Here is a 24,385-nt window from a genome sequence, read left to right as displayed (position 1 = left end):
TATCGTTTTGCTGGCATTACTGTGTACAAGCTCAGGAGACACACTTTAATAAATATAATTCCTGCATTTGATGAAGCGCCTTTCACTCAAGGCAGATGTCTCCTGTGTGTTTTGTATGCAAATACTACCCTAAATTCAAAGTAATTCCCACAGTAGGGTGTGAGTGTGTGGGGGTTTGGGGGTGAGAGAGAGAACACATTCAATTTAAAACACTGTATTTTGCATCAAAATGAGATTTGATTGTTGGATTTTAGTTGCTGTTGTTGAGGTTCCGATAGTTTTGCGTGTTGTTGAAGGATGAGATGGAATTCGAACACCTTATTCAATATGGTCAAAGGACATTAAGGAGCTCAAACGTGGAACAGAGAAGATAATCAATTCGGACTTAACTGCATTTTTAATGGCAAAAGTGTTGAAGGGAAAGAGAACACCTCTTACCTCATTTCTTAAGAGAAGGCACAACAGCTACAGCTAAGATTTGGGGAAAGGAGTAAAGAAAGAAAGGGGACGTCATTCTAACCTCACTTGCGTGTGATCTCCATGCATAGTCAACCAACCCTTTGGAAGAGAGACCAGTGAATTTCAAGCCACATTTTATTTGACGTTTCAGTATAAATGGTACAAATGTACGGAAGCTGCACCAAAACGGACCATTCACCACTGCTGCGTTCCAGATGTTTACATCGTCAACTCCTGTAGAGATTAAAAACAAATTTCAGAGAGTGTCTACACTCAACACACCAGCAGACAATATCATATCTGGACACAAATACCACAAACACCCAGTACATCCTGAATCCCGTCTCTACTGTAGGGTCAGTGGCACCTTTAGCTTTTACAGCCGCCTCAAGAACTATGTTACAAAATATAACCCTTGCATTTGATACAGCGCCTTATCACATCTTCCAGATGTCTCAAAGCACTTTGCGGGATATACTGTAAAGTGAACTGACTATTTTGTCGGCAAAACGAGGCAGCTAATTGTGAACAGTGTCCCACAAACAATCGTGGATTGAGTGACCAAATTATTATTATTCATATTTTGGAAGGGATTATTACCCCTGGAAAAGCGAGCTGCCAATTGACCAACAATCGGTTTCCTACATACTGCTAGGTAAACAGATGCGTGTGGAGTAAGGAAACTTGCCCAAAGTTTCGCCCTGCCCGGGAATCAAACTCAGGTCTCTCACTTGCGAGGCGAGTGCTCTTGTTAACAAATCATACAATTACAAGCTAACTTAACTCACCCACTCTTGCAATTTGTTCGCAATCTAAAGAATCCTTGCATTTGATATAGCGCCTTATCGTTGAGACGTCCCAAAGCGCTTCACAAAATATAGTGTAAAGTGGAGTGACGGTGTATTTTGCGTTGAGAATCATGTTGAGTAAATACAAAACAAACTTACCATAATAGCATTTACAATATCATTGTTGTTATTTTTCAGTGCTCGGACAGCCTTGGGCCTAGACACATTGGCCTGGGACATAACCAGCTCAATGTCTTTGACCTCCACTCCAGTCTCGTCAACCTGGTTGAAGCGAAAAAAAGAGTAATGTTTTTATTTCTGCCTCCTCCCTTTTTTCTTTAGCCAACCCTCGACTACACCATTAGTGGACTGGACACATAGGCCATCTGATCAAAGGACTCAATGGTTCTACAAGTCTCATGAGATGGCGTTCTGGAACAGTACTCGCTGACATGGCTTCCCCCCACCCCCAACCATGGCCTGATGCAGAACTCAGTACTCAACGGCAAAGGATGCTCATCACCAACTCAAGTCATTCCAAATGGAAACAGTAACAGCTCCAGGGATACAGTAAATGACATTGGTGTTTGTTCTATTACAGAAATGGACGTTTAAATCGAGTCTGGTATGAAAGTGGAACCCAAGTAATAAATAATAATCCGTGCATTTGATATAACGCTTTTCACGTCGGGAGGACGTCCCAAAGCGCTTCACAGAATATACTGTAAAGTGAATTGACTGTATATTTGTGGGCAAACGCAGCAGCCAATTGGGCACAGCAATGTCCCACAAACAGTCGTAGATTGAAAAATGACCAATTTATTATTGTTTTGTTTTAGAGGGATTATTATTAGGCTCTGTGTGGAGTAAGGAAACTTGCCCGAGGTTTGGCCCTCTGCCTGGAATTGAACTCAGGTCTCTCGCTTGCAAAGCGAGTGCTCTAACCACTGAGCTACATACTCATGCCCAACACACAAGCACTGAGAAACTCCACTCCAGCAGAACGAAATCTGCCTTTAGACAATTTGGGGGAAAGAAGGATATTAGACAGTAAACATGAGTGTGAAAGGTACGTACCTCTTCCTCTTCACTCTCCTCCTGTACAGTCGGAGTCTGTGTGTTTTCTTGAATATTGGCAACGGATTCGCCCTGTACTTTGAATTTTTCTGCTGCGGCTAATTGAGCCTGCTGAGAGAGATCTTCGATCTAGGCACACAGAAACATAAATGATTCTGCTGTCAGACAAGAGTAGAAATGGAAACCCTGTTCCAGTCAAGTCAGTCTTTCCCCAACTCCTCCGCCAGTATCCGGCCTCTTTCCCTTCCTCCACATGATTCAGACTCTAGTCACGTCAGTGAGATATACATCAATGACAAGCATATACTCGAGGGCTCCAAGAATCTCAAGCTCCCAATCAAGAGCAGACTCTCAAGCCAGAATCCCAGAACACAGGAACAGGAGTAGGCCATTCAGCCCCTCGAGCCTGTTCCGCCATTCTGGAACTCAACTTCATTGAAAAACATAACTATATTCGTTTATCCTCATTTCCCCGGTTTCCTTGGGAATTTCCTTCTCTCTATTGTAAATAGCAGATTTGTAGCAAGTTACATGAAGCCTCTCAAACCGTACAGACAGATTGTTACACCATTTACCTTCGCTTCACCAAAGACTATGTAGGTATCAGAGGCTGGGCTCTTGTAGACATCTGGCTTTGTAATGACGAACAGGATGTTCTTCGATTTTCGTATTGTGACTCTGGTTACCCCAGTTACCTGACGAAGCCCCAACTTGGACATTGCCTGGAAGGAAAGGAAATGCTGCCATTATGGAACTCTTGGTAGATAGACATTCAGAACATTTCCAAAGCACTAACCCATCTCTCCCTCCCCTCAAACCCATCTTTCTATCTCTTTCTCGCTTCCCTCAAACCACTTTTCTCTCTCCCCCTCCCCATCTCTCCCTCCTCTGCAACCCATCTCTCTCTCTCCCTTCCCTCCCAACCCATGTCGTTCTCTCCCTCTCTCAACACATCTCTCCCTGCCATGCCAGCCCAACATTCACTCCGAGAAAGAAGTCACTAGAATAAATTTACATTCCTATTACAAGCAAATTAATCCAGATATGAAAGCTTCCTGGCTAGAATATAATAAAGTATAAAGTAAAAACAACTTGGGTTTTCTTTTCATTTAGAATAATCTCACAGTTGAGGCAGAGCAGAGGCATGGAACCCAGCTTTTCTGCGATGGTGGAAACCCAGGTTGAATGAAGGATTTGACACGACAGTGATTGAACTAACAGTTACTCACTTTTCGCGCCTTCTTTTCACTCCTGCTCTGTTTTGCTTTGCTGACTGGTTCTTCATCTATTTCAGCTGCTGCAGCGAGCTTCGAGGGAAAGAGAGTAAAGTCATTCCCACTGTAATTGTTCTGATGTGCATAAAAGGGTGCCACATACACACAAGCTGTTGTGGCAAGAGATGAGAAATTGCACTTTGCCAAAATACTGAACAAATTCCCCAAAAAGTTGAAAAGTTATTAAACTCTATTCTGATCCCACTCAAATTTCAACAGGTTCGGTTTCTCATTGCTTTATCGTAAAATCATAGGGACTGGAGCTGGGAGGGGTTATTGATATTATATCGATATAATATTCTTCACTGTATGACTGGGAAGACTAGAGGAAACATTCTATATATAAAAAACATAATGGTCAGCAGACACAGCCAATGAAAGACTACATTCATCACAAATAATAAAAAAGAATCTAATTTTAGATAAAGGAGAGAAGGTGTTTAGCTGTTAGAAGCTGGCTGTAGAGCCATGGCGCCCACACACCTGTGCCTGTTGTGTTGCTGACTGAGTCGTGTCTTGTTCCTCCAGTTCTGGGACAGATTCGTCGCTGTCTGATTCGGTGCCGGACCCTAAAAAATCAACAGCGCGTTCAGCATCTCCCTTTCGACACAATTTCCAGGGGGATTTTAACGGTTTGTTTGAAAGAAAATGTGATCGTCTTGAAAACAAAGTGAGGGAGGGAGGGCATGTCACATTATTGGCAATTATCACAACCGTGTCTAATGTCTGACAGCCATGCGGAGGTGGAGAACGTGTAAAGGTGTGCACTGAAGCTTAAACCTTTTTACAGTAGGCTTACAAAAAAAAACAACACTGACATATACGTTCAGATCGAGTACGTTAAAGCCATAAGCACCAAACCTGAAAATCCAACGACATGTAACACAACGGCACCTGGAAAAGTATTACCTTGGACTGCTCGCAGGACAAAATAAATATACAAATAAATATCTGATGATGGCAGTGCTGTCTACAGGTTAAGCTTTCACACCATGCAACACAAGCCCGCAAAAGGTTAGCGTGAACGATCAGGGCACCACACACGCCAGTTTACACTGGACGCTTTGATTCTCTCTGCAGTTGCACCTGCAATGCTCAACCTGTGTGTAAAACAATAGACACGCAAAAGGAACACAGCAACATACGTGTTTTTTTTTCCTCGCCAAAATGCAAAGAATGAACTGCACACCATTTTCTTTTGAGGCAGCAAACCGCAAATCAAGAATAAGTATTCACAGGCTGAGGCACGCAGGCCTGCTCTAGCACCAGTGAGGCTGGAGGTTAATGCAGGTTAGTCAACATCTAACCTACTCAAAAACACTTCAGTCACATGTTAAAGTCCCCACAACTCGTGAAATATATATAGGTGAAAACCAGGATGGACTCCACCCTGCCGTTAGTACACACCAGCTATACAGACATCACCCTGTGGATGTGGTTGAAATTTGTACATTATGTTGAATGACCCGACCAAAGCAATAGTGGACAGCGATTTGCTTTCCTTTCGTCGAGCAAGGCCACTGATAACCCTCGCGTTTGATCGAGTGCTTTTCACACCAGCACAGGACGTTTCAGACATTTCAGGCCACACTGTCATGTTGGGTGACTATATTTTGTGGGCTAACTGGTTAGTTCACAAATTCCAACCATCATCAGGTTGGTAGGGATTGAATTACAAAATGTTTCCTCATTTACCAAAGGGAAGGAAATTATTCCAGGCTTCACACTTGACATAAAGTACAGATTTCAGACCACACAATACTCCTGTGCTGTAGGACAGGCTAACTTTAAGCTGCCCCAATTCATTCTCGAGGGCACGATGCAGAAAGACATTTTTTCCAATGAAATTGCACTCCTCTGTATGTTGGGAGTTCGTGAGTGCTTCACTTAAAAGTTAGCCTCTCCTGAATACAAACTACAATAGGACAAGCAATCACTCCGCCAGTGCAGTGCGGGTGCACAGCCCGACTAGGCAGGAAATTACAACATGCACCTCAACCAGGCTAAATACCCTTATCATTCTGCTTCATCACAGGCTGCTTTTCAGTTGCAGCTGTCTTGGGAACTGCCTTCTCCACAACGCGTGGGACAGGAACTTCATAGGGAAGGTTCTCTTCCACACCAGGAATCAAAGGTGGCATCTCCTCCTCATCAAGCAGGGCAGTTGAAGTTGAAGATGGTTGAGGGGAAGGAATGGTGGGTTGAAGAGGGATGGTTGGAACAGAGAGAGATGGGGGGAGCTCAGTGATAGAGGCAGTGGGTGCTGAAGGTAAAGAAAGGTCAGCGGGTGAAGGGGTTTCAGAAGGGGAAAGATGATCAGCAACAGGCAAAGAAGGAGGCAGCTCGGAGGCAGCAGGCAGAGAAGCGGGAAGCTGAGAAGGGGCAGCGCCAGTTTCAGGTGTCTCGGGAGCAGTGGGAGAAAGTTGGGTCGGCAGAGGGAGATGAGGGAGGGGGTCAGTTAGTTCTGAAACAGACTGGCCAGAGGACTGAAGTCGCTCGGCAAGTGGAGCTACAGGTAATGCCTCCTCAGGTGCTGGAGGCGGGCTCCCAGCGACATCTATGGCAGGGGGCACACAACATTCCTCTGTGCTACTGAGCAGTGAAGGCAATGCACTGGAGACATCAACTGAGGAGCCATCAAGCAGCCCGTCAGGCAGGTCGGGAGTGTCAGCCATCAGAGGCAGCTCAATCGCTTGAGAAGCAGCCAACGGTGGCAGCTCAGTGATGGTACTAACAGGGGAGGCAAGCGGAGATGGCTCAGATGTTTTATCACTGGGGGGATCAACGGGAGGGCCAATGGACAAAGGTGGCCCATCGGTGGTGCTGCCAACACTACCATGAGGGGGGACAGAGGTGGCGGCTAATTTATCATCAGATAGACTTTCAGACTCGGCAGAAACTTTACCAGGAGATGAAGGTGGCACATCTACAGCGACTGCATCAACTGTGTCAGGGAGTGAAATTGCATCAGCTGGTGCATCCAGGTCACTGGTAGGCAGCCCATCTCCAGGCATTAAACCAGCCAAAGACTGTCTGTCTGAGGTGCTAGTGGGCAAGGGGTGCTCCTCAGGGGGCACAGGGGCCTCCTCAGGTGCACCACGAACCCTGTCAGTGAGCAATGGGGTCTGATCAATGGCCAGTAATGTATCAGTGGGCAATGGGACCTCATCAGTAGCCAGAATCACATCAGTGAGCAGTGGGGCCTGATCACTGGCCAATACTGTATCAGTGGGCAGTGTGACCTGATCACTGGCCAATACTGTATCAGTGGGCAGTGTGACCTGATCACTGGCCAATACTGTATCAGTGGGCAGTGTGACCTGATCACTGGCCAATACTGTATCAGTGGGCAGTGTGACCTGATCACTGGCCAATACTGTATCAGTGGGCAGTGTGACCTGATCACTGGCCAATACTGTATCAGTGGGCAGTGCGACCTGATCACTGGCCAATACTGTATCAGTGGGCAGTGTGACCTGATCACTGGTCAATACTGTATCAATGGGCAGTGCGACCTGATCACTGGCCAATACTGTATCAGTGGGCAGTGCGACCTGATCACTGGCCAATACTGTATCAGTGGGCAGTGTGACCTGATCACTGGCCAATACTGTATCAGTGGGCAGTGTGACCTGATCACTGGTCAATATTGTATCAATGGGCAGTGGGGCCTGACCACTGGCCAATACTGTATCAATGGGCAGTGTGACCTGATCACTGGCCAATATTGTATCAATGGGCAGTTGGGCCTGATCACTGGCCAATACTGTATCAGTGGGCAGTGGGACCTGATCCCTGGCCAATACTGTATCAGTGGACAGTGTGACCTGATCATGGCCAATATTGTATCAATGGGCAGTGGGGCCTGATCACTGGCCAATACTGTATCAGTGGGCATTGGGGCCTGATCATTGGCCAATAATGTGTCAGTGGGCAACTGGGCCTGATCACTGGCTAGGAATGTATCAATGGGCAGTGGGGTCTGATCATTGGCCAATACTGTATCAGTGGGTATTGGGGCCTGATCACTGGCCAATACTGTATCAGTGGGCAGTGTGGCCTGATCATTGGCCAATACTGTGTCAGTGGGCAACTGGGCCTGATCACTGGCCAGGATTGTATCAATGGGCAGTGGGGTCTGATCATTGGCCAATACTGTGTCAGTGGGCAACTGGGCCTGATCACTGGCCAGGATTGTATCAATGGGCAGTGGGGCCTGATCACTGGCTAGGATTGTATCAATGGGCAGTGGGGCCTGATCACTGGCCAGGATTGTATCAGTGGGCAGTGGGACCTGATCACTGGCCAGGATTGTATCAGTGGGCAGTGGGATCTGATCACTGGCCAGGATTGTATCAGTGGGCAGTGGGATCTGATCACTGGCCAGGATTGTATCAGTGGGCAGTGGGACCTGATCAGTGGCAACATCCTGGGTGTCAGATGAAGTCGGCCCATCAACAGCTGTAGGAGCAGCTGTATCAACTGCAGGCGGCCCATCGACCGTGTCATCACAAATATCGTCAGCTGCTGGCAGCTTCTCTGTGACTGTAGCATCTACAGCAGCCAAAGGCTGGGGGGCTAGGGTTGAAGCAGTGGGGAGCGAATCTAGGGCGCTGGCAATTAGTGGGGCAGTGGATGTCACCTCATCAATACTAACAGGGCCTGAAGATGAAGGTGGCTCACCACTAGAGACAAGACCACCCAGGGGCTGACTGCACACGGCAGCAGTGGGTATAGGGGCCTGGTCAATAATGGCCACTGAATCACCTAAAGTATCTTCATCCCCAGCAGAGGAAACACCTGGGTCAGTGGAAAAAGGCACAGCGGGGGAAGCAGCAGCAATGGCGTCTGATGGAGTCAGGCCAGTGTTTGCAGCGACTGCCTCGGTCGGCAAAGGTGGCTGATGAACGGCAGCGTCTACTTCACCAACCAAAGGCTGCTCGTCTGCGGCAGAAATAGGCAGAGAGTTAATGGCATCGGCAGCAACTGCATCGGCAAGCAGAGGTGCAGCGTCAGAGGGAGACGGTCCAGCGTTAGTGATACCGGGGTCAGTGGGCAAAGGCTGGTCAGTACAGTCGGTTTTGGCTATGGGGTCAGCAGCAGCAATAGGCTCAGATGAAGGCAGGCAGTCGGTAGTGTCCGGGGTGACGTCAGTGGATGGTGGGGTCTGGTGAATGGTGGCAGCGGGAATTGGGTTAGCAGATAAGGGTGGGTGATCGACAGTGTCATTGGTAGCAAGAGCAGTGGGAGTAGGAGAAGACAGAGAAGGCTCAGGTTGGGAGAGAAGGGATGGAGGATTACAGACACACGTTTGGGGAGAAACAAGCTGAATTTCAGGGCCATGCAGCTCAGTAGCAGCCGAAAGCTCCATCTTATTGTCACTGTTGGGTTCAGATTCAGCCTGTATATACTCACTGGCTGAAGAAACTGATTCATGCTCAGAACAGGTTTCAATAGCAGCTGTAGAAGATAACCAAGAAAGCATCAATAGAAGCTGATACTAAAGGGAGCGAAAAGTTAGAAAATTACAGAACACAGAGAGACAATAGTTGGAATGAAGAAAGTACTCCACACACTCAAGAGTATATTACACAGAAACCATCTCATCTGATCATAACAACACATCAATCTTGTGAAGTGCACAGGAATTAGTCATTTGGAAGAGACCTCAAGATATTCACTTAATGGGATCAGGGGGTGAGATTATATGCAACAAGCTAGGTGTCAGTCACATGCAAAAGGAGGAAGTTTGGGCTGCTGAGATGCAGTCAATCGGAAATATTGTAAACTCTCACACAAGTCACTCACTCACCTTCATACGCACTCATTACACGACACACAACACAGATTTTACTGTGAATTAAAACCAGCGCCGAGATGGTTACGTGGGTAAATGCATCACATGGTCATTGCTCAGTGATAGACCACTCTACCTCGGTCACCTGACGTCCAAATGAACTCAGCACTTCCCAGATTTTTATGGGAGGGGTGCTGTTGTTTTGTTGGTGTGGGTGGAGGGAGAAAGAAGGAATGCAACTTTTGTTTTGGAGACTAGGATTCCAGGTACCAAAAGCTTTACTGGACAGAATTAGGCTTTATCCCTCCACCTCACATCTGCCAATTTTCTCCATCGAGGCTCATCCATCAGGAGGACCAATGCAACCATAAACCCTCTGTAACCTTGTGTTCAGGAAGTGGATGGAGACACTAAGGGAAACAGTGCCTTACAGAAAGAACCACGACTGCATATAACAATTCAACATAAAAATGATGGAGCTGCAATAGGGTTGGGCCCAAAACCTTTCAAAATTGCCTTGGGTAAAGAATAGGAAGGGAAACAATTTTAGTCCAGTGAGCCATCACAAAGGTCACAATTAACCTACCTCATATCACCTTCACCACCTCTACACAGCAGGCCGTGAGAAGGAGCTCACTAGATCTACCATCAAATTGTGGGCATTTGTGCAGCGTCTCGCATTCAGAAAGTGGTCGCCCAAACCTATTTCACTTTGAACTTTATAAGCAGTCAGAAATAGAAGAGTTTCATCCTAGTAATCTACACCACATACTCCAGATATCTCTAGTTAAGACATCACGTTAAACCCGCTGTACCGCCATTGCCAAGTGCCGAGTCTCTAATAGGTGAGAGCACAGAAGAAGAGTGCACAAATTCAAACAGTTGTTAGCAGAACTGCCAGTCCCATGTTGCTGTTAGTATAAGATTTCACCCGTGGTCAGTCTACCTGCAGTGTGAACAGGCTTCTCAGGAGATACAGGGGACACAGGCACTTGGGCTGCGTCAGGAACAGCAGGGACGTCTGAGGCAGGAGCACCAGCCCCAGCTAGAAAGGTGAGCGACAACAGGAGTTACAGACGAGGCCGAGAGCATTGCCTATATGGGTAAACAATTTAGGTTAAACCCGGAGACATCTCACACATTGCGTAGACGACAATATTGGATAAATTAGGTTAGGGGAACGATCATGACCTCCTAAGACCACAGCTTGAAGTTATAAAGCATATTTTCACACGTGATTACTCTCTCACTACAGATAAGTGTGTGTGAGCTGCATCAAAGCCCTCAGTTAACACTGATAGCACCGCAGTCTCTGTGGATAACAGTCAGCAACACCCTGCTCCACTGATTGACACCAGTCAAGGCCACTGCTGTAACCAGAGGATCCAGCCAATCTAATGGGAGTCCAGAGATCCAACTCTGGTTAACAGCAGTGACCTTTTGAGGGCTGTAGGAGATCAACTAGCAAAGAACACAGAAGAATTGATATAGACTCTAAATATTGGGACAAATATTCGAAGCTTATGTATCACCATTTGTAGCCCAGTGGGAGATGGTAATAGAGTAACAAGGCTTTAATTTGAAACCCGTATTTTTCAAGCCTTGAGAAACTGCAGCTGTTTAATTAAACGAGATGTGGGAATCTGTGGGTGCAGACAATTGTGTCAGTTCACAAACTCCATGCAACATTTTATTAAAGCAAGCTAGTCGGTCATTTTGATTTGCTCCTAAATCCACACAGGATAATAACTTGCACTTTATCATGTTGAAACTCAAAGCTCTTCACAGTAATTTCTGTCCAAGGTAATAATAATCCTTGCATTTGATATAATAATAATCCTTGCATTTGATATAGTGCCTTATCATGTTATCATGTCTTTGGGACGTCTCAAAGCGATTCACACAACAGACTATAAAGTGAATTGACTGCATAATTTGTGGGCGAAACAAAGCAGCCAAATAATTGTGCACAGCAGTGTCTCAAACAGTCGCGGATTGAGGGACCAAATTATTATTTTTAATATTTGTTGCAGCAGTTTCTCCAGGCAATATTTCTGGACTTGTCCTATGTGATTTGCCCACCCCATTTTTTCTTGTCTTGTTTTAACAATGGCTCAGCACCAATCAGACAATTACCCCACCAGGATATTCAAACAGCTCAAAGGGCAAACCTGTTAAATGTCAAAGTAATTAAATCATTGGAAATGAAGCAACAGTAATCATAACAGCAGGCAAAACCCTGGAAGCATCCAATGAAATGTTGCTGAGTAACAAGAGTGTATAATAATAACGTATTAATAATAACATAAAATGGACGTATTGGACAGGCAGAAAACATTTATTACAATACAGTCTGAACAGGGAGTCCTGGAAGGAAGGAATTTCCTGAGAAGAGAACAGGTTAATAAGACAATCTGCCCTGCATCAGGACAAAATGAACCAAAATCAAAATAGCACAAGAGTGCGCACAAGATTGGTCTCGACGACTGCTGGACAGAATTCACCGATTTGGTTCCCGAAATGAAAGGCCATTCGGCTGAGATATCAATGAGACTGTGATGAAGAATTAGTGACCTCAGGAGGAAAGAAGTAAAATGAAATATTCTCTGGGCGGCCATAGTCTTTCGTGGTCACTCAATCCTCCCAGGAAAGCTAACTCGTCACCAATTTCAATCCACTGCCAGTTCCTTTTCAATAACAGAGCCTCAAACACTTATTATTGATCCCATTAGCATCTCATTGGTAACAAACTGTGCTGCAGCAAATAGAGTAATTCAGTCTGCATAATTGTCATTGTGTACACAAAGTACTGATGTCTAAGCACACTGTGGTTAAGAAGCAACTTTAAGCATCCACAGTTACATACTTGTTGCTTTGTACCCGATCACCGTATTATTCCAAATATAAAGCAAGATTTTCTCCCCTAAATTAGTTAGTTAAAAACTGTTACTCGTTATATTGTCAGTCTAAACAGTTACCGATATCATAGCAGAGTACAGGATACCAGTTAAATAGAGCCAGTTTCGCACCTGTGCAAACACTACAAATTTACAAAGGTACATATGTGTGAGATAACCAGAAGTACAATTTGCCAGAGTGTGAGGCTGATCACTCACAGGCTGAGTAACGTGTACGAAGGAAGGAAAGATACAGAAAGCTTTGCAGAGATATACAGTTAGAAAGACGCAAGCGAGAAAGTGCAATGGGCTGGCACACTGCAATCATGGAGAACATTCTTTAAATTAATTGTCTGGATTTTAAAATGTCATTACCTTTTTATTAGGGTAATTTAAATGTGCCATAATGCTACTCTAAAAATACAAAATGTGCTCTTTTGTCAGCTCTATAATTACCCCTTAACCCGAAATATAACTACAAAACATGGAGGGCGGGGAGAAATGGAAGGATAGAGGGGTTCCCTGGCAACTGAGGTTACCTTATATATTTGAGACAATACAGCCCTTTTTGTTTAATAAATAAATGCACTTGCAATCCTGAAAGCAACATCCCGTTCTGCCATTGTTTTTCTTTCAAGTACAAAGCAATCAGGGAGTCAGCTAAACTGTCAATACCTCCGTACAATATAGACTGCTGATTAACTGGTTTACACACTCACACACTTCCGTCACTCTCAACCAGTCCCCAATCCAAGCTGCTGAACAATGAGCCACGGGTACTTAGTTAACAAAACAAGTGGCAAGATTGTACATCGTGACAAGCTCCACCCAATGTACCCCCACCCCAGAGCTTCCCCATTACCCTATCACATGTGAGACTCGATCGCTATCTTGATCAACCCCACCCTACCACCCCTCCCTAGAATATTTAAAGGGGTGAGGGCAGTGCCCAACTCCAAAGAAAAAGATACTTCAGACTACAAGTCTGGCAGCAATATGCTGTGCTATGGAAGGCAATTAATGGGTTAACGTGAATTGAGCCAGTGCCCAGATTGCTCGGATACCAATCCAACTAAATTGGCTTCACGTCCAGCAGGAGATATATAACACAATACAAAATTACATTTACACAGTGGCTTTCACATTGGGAGGACGTCCCAAGGCCCTGGACAGTCAGGGATTTGGACCCAAGCTGGTGGTTGGGATCAGGAGGGGTGGAGGGCAAGGAGGGAGGTTGACCGAAGACTTAGTCGAAGAGGAGCGTCTTGAGACGTGCCTTGGAAGGAGGCAAGGGAGGGGGCAAAGCGAAATGACTGTGGGATGAAGTTCCAAAGGATGGGAGCAGAGAAGCTGAAGGTCTGACCGATGGTAGGGCATGCTGGGCAGGGGACGTGGAGCAGGCCGGAGCCCACTGAGCGGAGGGAGTGGAAAGGTTGATATGGGGTTATCAGGTCACAGAGGCAGGAAGGGATAGGGTCGTGGAGGGCCTTGAAGGCGAGCTAGGTTTTAGCTAGCCCAGAGGAGAAAATAGTCATGTGGATTGTACTTTAATGAGGACAGATTTTCACGTCTTTATCCACTCTCACACTCCCACAAAACGCAATGTGTGTGTTGGTCTCCGCCACCGCTCCTCACTCACCCTCATTTGCACATGCAAATGGCCAGTGAGGCAGCTGCCAGTGGCCATCAATTTGGATTCCCACAAGAAGGCCACTTTGGAACTTCATCCCACAGTCCCTTCCCACTAACTAGGGAAAAACTCCATACTGCACACCCACTGGGTCAGAAGCAGAACAGCAAACCAGGGAACAAGATTGGGAATTCATGGTAAAATTGAATCAATGGCTTTGCACAAAAACACTACTTGAATTTCCATATCGTTGGTGCTGTTTTTCATACCATCTGGTATGGCAGGTCATAAGCAGAGCTCACTGAGACGGTGGCCACACAGCATTTCAAACTGAAAAAGTGGCTGAAAAGTATACGCTACTGTTACGGCCTGAATGGACACAGTCCGTCCGATGGGAGACCAGACATGATGGTGACAAGTTACTCTATCTACAACACACCTGAAGGCTCCTGAACAGTCTGAGACATTGTATTGTGAGGGCTGGTGTCAGTCTGGGAAGCGTCGAGCACCACCTCTGGAGCAGCACATTCTGTTGTGTCAGCGGCCGCAGTCACTTCACCTGGAGCAGAACTCTCTCCCCCAGAGGCCGGAGGGCTGACCCCGCTCAGGTCTTCAGCTGTAAAGGATTTGTACAGTTCTACAAACGGCCAATAAAACACCCAACCTGCCCTGCCCACCTGTGTGAGCCACCCTGCCCTGGAGGGGAGGTGCCCTCAGTAATTAACCTGACACAAGATCACCACATGCATTAATAATGTGCTGCCGCTCACCAGATGAACAAACAATTCACCAGCTTTCTTCCCACCGCAGGTAGGTCTGTAACCGTAACCGTACACCGACCACAGCCGTCAGTCCAGTCACCCTGATAGGAGTTCATGTAAAGTCTCAAACCCCCTCCCCTCCCCAAATCCAACCTCATGGTCTGAAACTGCTAGTTACACAAATGGATACAGTGAAACCAGAACAGCTGGTCTCACTATAATACTGCACTGAATAAACTCTGGTTACTGCCGGCCTTAGGAAAGAATGGAGTGCTTTCTGACAGCACAATTTCATTTACAAGCACCCAGTTAACCAGGAAATGGCCACAATTGGCTGTGAGAGGAACTGACTGGCCTGGATTTAAACTGCTGCTCGCCACACTAACCATACAGATTATATTTGAACCTTCAAAAAAAATCTTTTAACAAAAAATTAATCGCACGGTATACATGTCAGTCGGTGCATGTTTGGGGATTAAACATTCATCTGAGAGTCTTGTTTTCTCAATGTCTCATCTGAAAGATTGGATCCTTTCACATTTTCAAGACGGAGGTAGATAGATATTTGTTAGGTCAGGGTATTAAGGAATGTGGGGTAAGAGCAGGTAACTGGACTTCAGGTACAGATCAGCCATGTTTTTGTTGAATGGCGGAACAGGCTCAAGGGGCTGAATGGCCTCCTCCTGGTTCCTATGTTTCTATTTTAAACAAAATTCTGAGGGGTGGAGTTTCTACACAGAAGAAAAACTCAAGGCCTTTTTGCGCTGTGAACTTTCACTAGATTAGGAAGTAAAATCCAGACGGGGTAAACGGCTCATTCTGCGGCAGGCCTGCCAAGCTCTTCCTCTCACGTAACCTTCAGTCCTTGTGTCCAGCGACCATGTCCACCACATTCTTACAAGTCACTGTAAAAACTACACACTGCGCTCACCACGAAGATCCTCTCCTCTCGTGAAGTACAGGTCATGCATTATCAGTGCTCGAGGCTGGGACATACTGCAGCAGCAGTAACTCTGTAACCCTCACAAGAGCCGTGATTGCAGCTATGTCAGTTATATAAGCCAAAATGCAGCGTAAAAACAGCGGCCTTCCAATTGCCCTAAGCTTTGTCCACGCTATGTTAATTGAGACATCCTTCTCAGCGGCACAATTCACGCAGTCAAAGAGCATTAACTTAAGCCACTGCAGGACTGTCGCATTGAAACAAATGCGTTGCAGATTGCCCTTTGAATCAGAAGGCCACTCGTGGGACAGAGAGAGAAGCGAGGAACTAAACACGACAGAAAAGTCCAGAGGCAAAGATATCAATCAAGGTGTCAAATACCATCATCACAAGGCATAAGCTTACACACACAGAAAGTAAATACTGACTTAAGATGAAATCAGGAAGTTTCTTAGGAAGAAAAGATCATTAAAACCACAATTTTTGTAACATTCAGACAGTCTTGTTCTGTAAAGGTCACTTTTGGTGCAGATGCGGTTTGGGAATCAAAAGTTCACAATACACGTCCCACACGAAGGAAGATCCACCTGTTGGATCATTCGACGTGTACCAAAGTGCACCATCTTCTCACAAGAGTTTTATCCAATTGAGATTACACCCACCTGGCAGAGCTGGGGAGGTGTGGTGGGGGAGAGAGCTTCGAATTGTCCATTGAAAGTTAAGCAGTCAGGTAGCCAAAGCACTGACAGATCCGCACCCACTATTGTAGGCTACAATTTAACTACTGCAGCATATTAGTCACTTTGTCATTTGCCTCCAATCGCAAGAGCTGGCCCAGGGCCTCTCTGGAGACTCCACCATCTTGGATTTTGCAGGAATCTAGTAAACTTCCAACTGCAAATACATCAGTGACCGACCGGGAGCCAGTGTGGCGAGTGTGAGAATCCTACTGACTAGACTTGCTATTTAGTTTGTTTCTCCCCCCCCACACACACCCACCACGTCCCACCCCCATATATACATACACCCACACACAACCGGAACAGCACTGTAAACACCAGTCTTGCTTGTTCTTGTCTTCAAAGTACAGTTAAGTAATGACACAAACCTTTGTCAGGAATTCAAAGAGGTGATTAAACAAGACAGAAACATGAACCCAGGCTGGAAACAAGCAAAAGGAATGTGAGAAACAAATTCTTAAATTAGGTAACACAGAACTCACTGTGTTGTGTGTCCAAATGGCTAGGAAGCCATATTGCAAACAATGAGCCTCTCAACAGACGTTAAGCCCCGATCACAGTTTGCTGGGATCTGAGAACAACCAGTCCAAATCCCAGTACAAAAGTTTTTTTGGGGAAAAAAAAATGGTTTAGTGTGAAGCCACGAGCATCCCCACTCGCATAGGTAACCAGGAACCCTCCCTGCCCCCAGTCTAAAGGTCAACAAACCCAAATACAAACCTGTTTCAGCCTGAGGTTGCTGCATTTCTTGCTCTGTAGCAGGAACAGTTTCTGTGGCTTCACCAGGCATTTCTAGAGAGACAGAGACAGCAGCTAGTATAAGTGGCTCAAGCCTCAATCACAAACTGCACCTGTGTAAATAATAATAATCCTTGCATTTGATATAGCATTTTTCATATCTTCTAGACATCTCAAAGCCTTCACAGAATATACTGTAAAGTGAATTGACCGTATATTTGTGGGCGAAACGCGGCAGCCAATTGCGCACATCAGCGTCCCACAAACAGTCATGGATTGAAAATAACCAATTTATTATTGCTTTGTTTTGGAGGGATTATTATTAGGCTCTGTGTGGAGTAAGGAAACTTGCCCAAGATTTCGCGCTGCCTGGAATTGAACCCAGGTGTCTCGCTTGCAAGGTGAGTGCTCCAACCACTGAGCTACAGAACTCCCAGTAAAGTCACACATGTCAGGGCACCACCACAGCCAGTGATTTGTGGGCATCAAGAAAGGTTGTGATAACCAGCACTGCCCCGGTCAACACACTCAGCCTCTGTAATAATAATAATGCCTGCATTTGATATAGTGCTTTATCACATATTCGAGATGTCTCAAAAGAGCTTCACAGAATATACTGTAAAATGTAGTGCTGTATATTTTGTGGGCGAAACTTGGCAGCCAACCGTGTACAGCAGTGTCCCACAAACAGCCATGTACAGGGTGCAGAAGTGTAATTGTCACTCAGAAACCTGGAAATCACAATTTAAGGTGTAGAGAAATTATATTTTTCCAGATATATGTGCCTTGCCACCTGCTGTCTATACAAATGTAATTTTGTTGTTATTGCTGTCAAACTTGATCCCAATAGTCGCAAAGCCACTTACAAGTCACTTTACAAGTTGCTCATCACACCCAAACTGATGCCATTCAAAAAAAGTGGATGAATCATATAAAGCTGCTCCCAAATTTGCCTCGCCCCAGACAAGGTGTGGATGGGCACAAGTCAAACAGAAATGTGATGGAATCGAGCAAAACCTGACCCATATACCCACCAAAACACACAATCACTACACTTTACAGTAAATCCTACAAAGGGCTTTGAAACATCTTCCTAACATGAATAGTGTTATACCAAATGTAAGGATTAATATTATCACATATAGAAGACATACAACTCAATGTAGTGAAGACAAGACGTGGCAGGGAGCATTTCAGGAATTTCATACAGATATATGCCAGCTCTTATCCTTTAGCACTTTGTGCCACAAACAGCTGAGGAATGGCTGTGATTTCAATACGAGTTGGCCCAAGGGCAGTGACAGGCCAAATTCGTTCTAGTTTTGCTTGAGTTTAGATTATTTTGCATCCACTTTGTACTTTTACCATCTGATCCTTTAAAGCAGGGAAATTTTATTTGTTTATTCTGATTAAATTCACTCAGGGCACACAAATGGAATTGTCAACAGAATGTAAGCCAGGTGCTTAAAGGTGTAGATTCGGACAAACACAGACAGCTGTAACTACAGCTTATTAATCACACCCTCTGTGAAACAGCATTTAAAAGCATTCAGAAATGCTCCGCTCACAAAAAGTAGCACCAATATCATTGTTAAAGTTTGGTGTTTAAATATGCGGGATAAAAAAANTCTAGACTTTAAATTAAGAGAACTAATTCAAAGCTAAACCTGAACAATCTTTCAGCAATGCATTAGTTATGGAATCTCCATAAATATATTGTTCCTATGGGTAGAACAGCTCTTCCTTCTTCCAACAAAACTTAAGAGCTACATGGTTTGCTTGAAAGACCTAAGCCAAATAGGCTTTAAAGTACAGTACTGACAACTTTGATATTTTCAAGAGTATGTTACACACAGAGAATGATCTGCCCATGAATGAACTCTGTTAAAGACACAAACCTGGGAGAACCAAGGCCAACTGCAAAGTCAAACTTCACCGGCACTTAATAATCAAAACAAACACTTTTTTTTAAAATTATTTAAAAAAACAAATGGGAGTGAAGGATTTTCCAAAAGTCACTTTACAGCTCGCAAACAAGTGTCGTGTTTTTTTCCAATTCACTCACATTATTAGCTCATTTATTTTGACCAGGAGACAAAACTGGTTTGAAGGGAAACCCCCCCCCACACACACAGGCTCTGTTCTTCTCCTCCCTCCCTCCCTCCCTCCAACACCAAAAAAAAGTTTGGTGACTTAGAAGTTGATCTGGACTTGAGCGGCTCAGTGTAAAGTTGCCTTCAGTCAGTCAGTCAGTCAGGCTGTGTGTGGCCTCTCACTCACTCACTCACACACACACACAGCCCAATGGCAGTTGCTTTACTAGTTTATTACTAACATTCCCACCAGCTGAAGCAGCGCCAGACTCTCTCTCTCTCACACACTCTCTCCCTCAGCGCCTCTCTCTCTCTCTCTCTCTCTCCACCACCACCATTACCCTCTGTGCCCACAGACACGAGCCTGTCCCCCCCCCCCTCCTCTGGCCCCACACGCTGGTTTTAAAACCGTCCCCATCGCCCCCCTCCCGCCGTTTCTCCGGTTAATCAGCGCGTGGTGGGGGGGTCGCGGACCGCCGGGCAGGTGGACTGGAGCGGCTGCCGGTGTCTAGCGGGCGGATGACGGCGGATTGCACGCGGACACTTACTGCCTCAGCGGCTGAAACGCAAGATGGCGGGAGAGCGAGAGAGAATGGCTCCTGGCGCCGGCGAGAGGGGCTCAGCTTCCGGGTCACCCGGTGACCTCTCCCGCTCCCGCCCCCGAGCCGTTCATTGGTCCGCAGCCTGTGATTGACAGATGGCTCCACCCCCGCACGCACACGTGGTTTGATGACAATAATCCTTATGTTTGACACAGCGCCTCATCACGTGGTGTTGGACTCTCAAAGCGCTTCACAGAATACACTGTAAAGTCAATTGGTTGTGTATTTTGTGGGTGAAACGCAACAGCCAATTGTGAGCAGCAGTGTCCCACAGACAGTCGTGGATTAAGTGACTAATTTACTATTTGAAGGGATTATTACCACCGGAAAGCGATCCGCCAATCAACTAACAACCTCCTTTACTGCTGCGTAAACAGAGGCAGGTGTGTGGAGTCAGGAAACTTGCGCCCTCCTGGGCACCCAACTCTGGCCATCTCACTTGCAAGGCGAGTGCTGTAACCACTGAGCTACAGGACGTCACTATAATAATAATAATAATCCTTGCATTTGATAGAGTGCCTTATCCCATCTTTGAGACATCACAAAGTGAATTGACTGTATATTTTGTGGGCAATACATATATGCATTAATAATAATCATACAGTATACATTCATAAATGTATTATATAATCATTGCTATTTTCCAGGAATCAATAATAATAATATTCAGAGAGTTTGTTTAAACTCTCTGAGAATCTATGTGAATGGTGCTATATAAATGGAATTTTGTATTGTATCATCAGAATAATCATTCTTGCATTTGATATGGCCATTTATCAGGTCATCGAGACATCTCAGTGAGTTGCTTTTATGTAGTGCCATTTTGTTTTAAGCATTCACCTGAACAGACAGATGGAGTCCTGTAGCTCAGTGGTTAGCTTTGCAAGCGAGACACCAGGTTCAATTCCAGGCAGAGGGCGAAACCTCGGGCAAGTTTCCTTACTCCACACAGAGCCTAATAATAATCCCTCCAAAAAAACAACAAGAAATTGGTCATTTTCAATCCACGACTTTTGTGGGACACTGCTGTGCGCAATTGGCTGCCGCGTTTCACCCACAAATATACAGTCAATTCACTTTACAGTATATTCTGTGAAGCGCTTTGAGACGTCGAGAAGCTGTGAAAAGCGCTATATCAAATGCAAGGATTGTTATTATTATTGGGACCTCAGTTTAACGTCTGAATGTCAGCCCCTCCTTCCAGCTCTCCTCCCATTGGAGTGACTGGCCACTGGCCCAAGGTGGGATTTGAACATCCAACCTTCTGGGCCAAAAGAAGCAGCAGTGCTATCAACTGAGCTGAGCAGACACAGTCCAACATAGCTCCTTTCTGATTTAACTATAATCAATGGAGCATTCATAAGGTCACCAAAATTGTGCTCAAACCAATGAAGGGGAACATACCATAACAATAACAATCAAAAAACAAAATACTGCAGATGCTGGAAATCTGAAACAAAATCTCTTCCATCTCTGTTAGCCCTTAGAAGCCTCTCCCTACCAACATGTCTCAGTTCTGATGAAGGGTCGTGGACCCAAAACACTGACTCACTTTCCTTTCTACATAGATGCTGCCTGACCTGCTGAGTGTTCCCAGCGACTTCTGTTTTTATAACAATATTAAACTTTTTGCAATTGATATAGCACCTTATCACATCTTTGAGACATCTCAAAGAATATACTGCAAAAATGATTGTATATTTTGTGGGTGAAATACAGCAGCCAATTGTGTGCAGCAGCATCCTACAAACAGTCGTGGATTGAGTGGTCAGTTTATTATTTAAAGGGATTATTACCCTCAGAAAGCGAACTGCCAATTGACTAACAACTGGTTTCCCACTTACTGCTAGGCAAACAGAGGCGAGTGAACTAAGGAAACTTGCCCAAAGTTTCGCTCCACCTGGGAATCAAACCCAGGTCTCTCACTTGTGAGGCGAGTGCTCTAACCAGTATGCTACACAACTCCGAATTGTCAGTTTTCTGCTGTGGTAATTTTCCACATTTATGCGGATGACACCCTACTCTACCTCTCTGCCTCCACCCTGAATTCCAGGACCACTGGCGTCCTGACCGACTGCCTGTCCCACCTCAAGTCCTGGACGGGGGCCAACTTTCCCCAACTCAACGTCAGCAAGACCGAGGCCCTCGTGATTGGTTCACGCCAGCACCTCCGGCACTGGTAGCATCAACCTCCACGGCTGCACACTCAACCTCACTGAGCCAGTCAGGAACCTGGGGGTCTTGTTTGACCCTGAACTGTCCCTTCTCCCCCACATCCGCGCCATGACTGGCACTGCCTACCACCACCTCCGCAACACTGCCAGACTCCGCCACTGCCTCACCCCTCAGGCCCCCAAACCCTCACTCACGCATTTGTCACCTCAAGACTTGATTACGGAGACTCCCTCCTCATCGGCCTTCCCAACTCTTCCCTTCACAAGCTGCAGATCATCCAAAACTCTGCAGCTCGTGTACTCTCACACACCAGCTCCGTGACCACATCATTCCCACCCTCACCCGACTCCACTGGCTCCCCATCCCCCAGAGGATCGAGTTCAAGATCTTCATCCTCACCTTTAAGGCCATGCATGGCCTCGCCCCCTCCTACCTCTCTGACCTGCTGACTCCCTACCAACCTGCCCACTCCCTCTGTTCATCGGGCTCCAGCCTGCTCCATGTCTCCCGCCCAACCCACCCTACCATTGGTGGCCGGGCTTTCAGCCTCTCTGCCCCCACACTCTGGAACTCCATCTCACTGTCCCTTCGCCTCGCTTCCTCTCTTGCCTCCTTTATAATAATAATCCTTGCATTTGATATAGCGCTTTTCACGTCGGGAGGACGTCCCAAAGCGCTTCACAGAACACACTGTAAAGTGAATTGACCGTATATTTGTGGGCGAACGCGGCAGCCAATTGCGCACAGCAATGTCCCACAAACAGTCATGGATTGAAAATGACTAATTTATCATTGTTTTGTTATTATTAGGCGTATGGAGTAAGGAAACTTGCCCACGGTTTCGCCCTCTGCCTGGAATTGAACTCAGGTCTCTCACTTGCAAAGCGAGTGCTCTAACCACTGAGCTACAGGACTTCACACTCCTTCAAAGCCAGTCTCAAGACCCTTCCCTTCAACCGTGCCTTTGGTCTCCCTCCCACCTTCATAGCCTTCCCTCACTTCTACACCCCCCTCCCCCATGCTCGGGTCCTGACTGTTCAATGCTTTGGGATGTCCTCCCGACGTGAAAGGCGCTCTATAGATGTCATTTTGCTGTTGTTGAAAGCTGCATATGTATGGATATTAAGTGAGGACAGGCTATGATTGCCCTGCCCACCACACTCTGTGTGTTCTCAAAACAAATGACTCACATTTTGGACCTGCACTCGAGCACTGCTACACCCTACACGCACCATCTCAGTGAAAAATTCAGATATATAGCAACAACAAAATTACATCTATAGAATGCCTCTCACATCGTCTCAAGACGCTCGAAATAATTGGAGACTTGGAGCTGCTTTGAAAGGAGGATTACAGGCAGAACTATTAGAGGTGAGGGGAGAGTGCCACAGTTAACATGAGCATTCCTGGATCAAAGATTGGAAAACTATTCCTTGTTCAGTCATGCCAGCAGAGAGCATACACGTAGGTCAGGGAAAACAGGGTCCTGTGTGGTGATATTGCTCCTCCACAGGTTACAGATCCTGCCCATGCTCCAGTCTCTAGGCTCCCACAACAAACTGTCCCAGTTATTAGTGGCCACACACACAAGCCGTTCCCCCATCCTCGATCTGAACAGTTTATTTTGTGAAAAAGATATTGATCAAAGCTCAACCTCACCCTCTGGTGTCAAATAATTCACACTGCAACTGACAGGCTTCACGTTCCCATTGGTTAATATCGCAGTTTCTCTCCAACTGAGCAGCGGGATTATAATAATAATAATCCTTACATTTGATACAGCACCTTACCATGTCGAGACATCTCAAAGCGCTTCACAGAATTTATTGTAAAGTGAATTCACTGTATTTTGTGGAGGAATTCACTGTATTTTGTGCAGCCAATTGCACACAGCAGCATCCCACAAACAGTTGTGGATTGAGTGACAGAATTATGTATTATTTACAAATTATGTAATTTTTTTTAAAGGATTACCCCTAGAAAAGTGATCTGCCACAATTGGGTTCCTTCTTACTGCTAGGTAAACAGGCGTGTGGAGTAAGGAAACTTGCCCAATGTTTTGCTCTGCCCAGGAATCAAATCCAGGTCCTCTCACGTGCGAGATGAGCGCTCTATAACCACTGAGCTACAGGACTCTATGGCTTTTACCTGCACCAAATGGTTCATTCACCCACCTGGCCATCAGGTGGACCAGAGAACCCTGACCAGTCAGCCATTAGGATTCTGTGTGCACGTGTGTATATCTGTATCTGTATGTGTGTGCACGTGTGTCTGTATGTGTGCGCGTCTCTCTGTATGTGTACACGTGTGTTTGTCTGTGTGTGCATGTGTTATGTGTGTGACTGTCTCAAATGAACAGAGCAGCTCAATCTAAAATAAACGCCACCCACAGTAAGCAAAAAAAACAAATC

General features: G+C 45.8%; 1 protein-coding gene across 2 annotated transcripts; it reads right to left on the bottom strand.

The window, feature by feature from the left end:
- Positions 1 to 576: 576 nt before the first annotated feature.
- On the bottom strand, positions 577 to 19,828 carry naca (nascent polypeptide associated complex subunit alpha). 2 transcript variants are annotated; one of them, XM_007910008.2, is made up of 8 exons: positions 19,746 to 19,828; positions 17,087 to 17,158; positions 4,082 to 4,167; positions 3,554 to 3,631; positions 2,900 to 3,046; positions 2,325 to 2,453; positions 1,407 to 1,529; positions 577 to 693 (listed from the first exon to the last, which is right to left on the bottom strand). In XM_007910008.2, exons 2-8 carry the CDS (start codon positions 17,154 to 17,156, stop codon positions 679 to 681), a joined length of 648 nt encoding a protein of 215 aa, XP_007908199.1. In that variant the 5' UTR covers positions 17,157 to 17,158; positions 19,746 to 19,828; the 3' UTR covers positions 577 to 678. The 2 variants fall into 2 exon arrangements, with proteins under 2 accessions (XP_007908199.1, XP_007908196.2); XM_007910005.2 differs by lacking the exons at positions 17,087 to 17,158; positions 19,746 to 19,828 and adding exons at positions 5,610 to 5,861; positions 8,366 to 9,006.
- Between the last annotated feature and the right edge of the window lie 4,557 nt (positions 19,829 to 24,385).

Source organism: Callorhinchus milii, unplaced genomic scaffold (genome assembly GCF_018977255.1).
Source record: "Callorhinchus milii isolate IMCB2004 unplaced genomic scaffold, IMCB_Cmil_1.0 Scaffold27, whole genome shotgun sequence".
Lineage (NCBI taxonomy): Eukaryota > Metazoa > Chordata > Chondrichthyes > Chimaeriformes > Callorhinchidae > Callorhinchus > Callorhinchus milii.
Note: the sequence above shows the minus strand (reverse complement) of the source record. Positions and strands in the feature narration are given on the sequence as shown.

Excerpts from the sequence above, each read along its gene's own strand:
- naca (XM_007910005.2), bottom strand. The coding sequence starts at position 8,969 with ATGGAGCTTTCGGCTGCTACTGAGCTGCATGGCCCTGAAATTCAGCTT. Across the intron at positions 5,862-8,365 it reads TGGGGATGAAGATACTTTAG|CACCCACTGCCTCTATCACT; the intron begins GTGATTCAGTGG and ends CTTTACCTTCAG. Across the intron at positions 1,530-2,324 it reads AGGAGAGTGAAGAGGAAGAG|GTTGACGAGACTGGAGTGGA; the intron begins GTACGTACCTTT and ends CGCTTCAACCAG.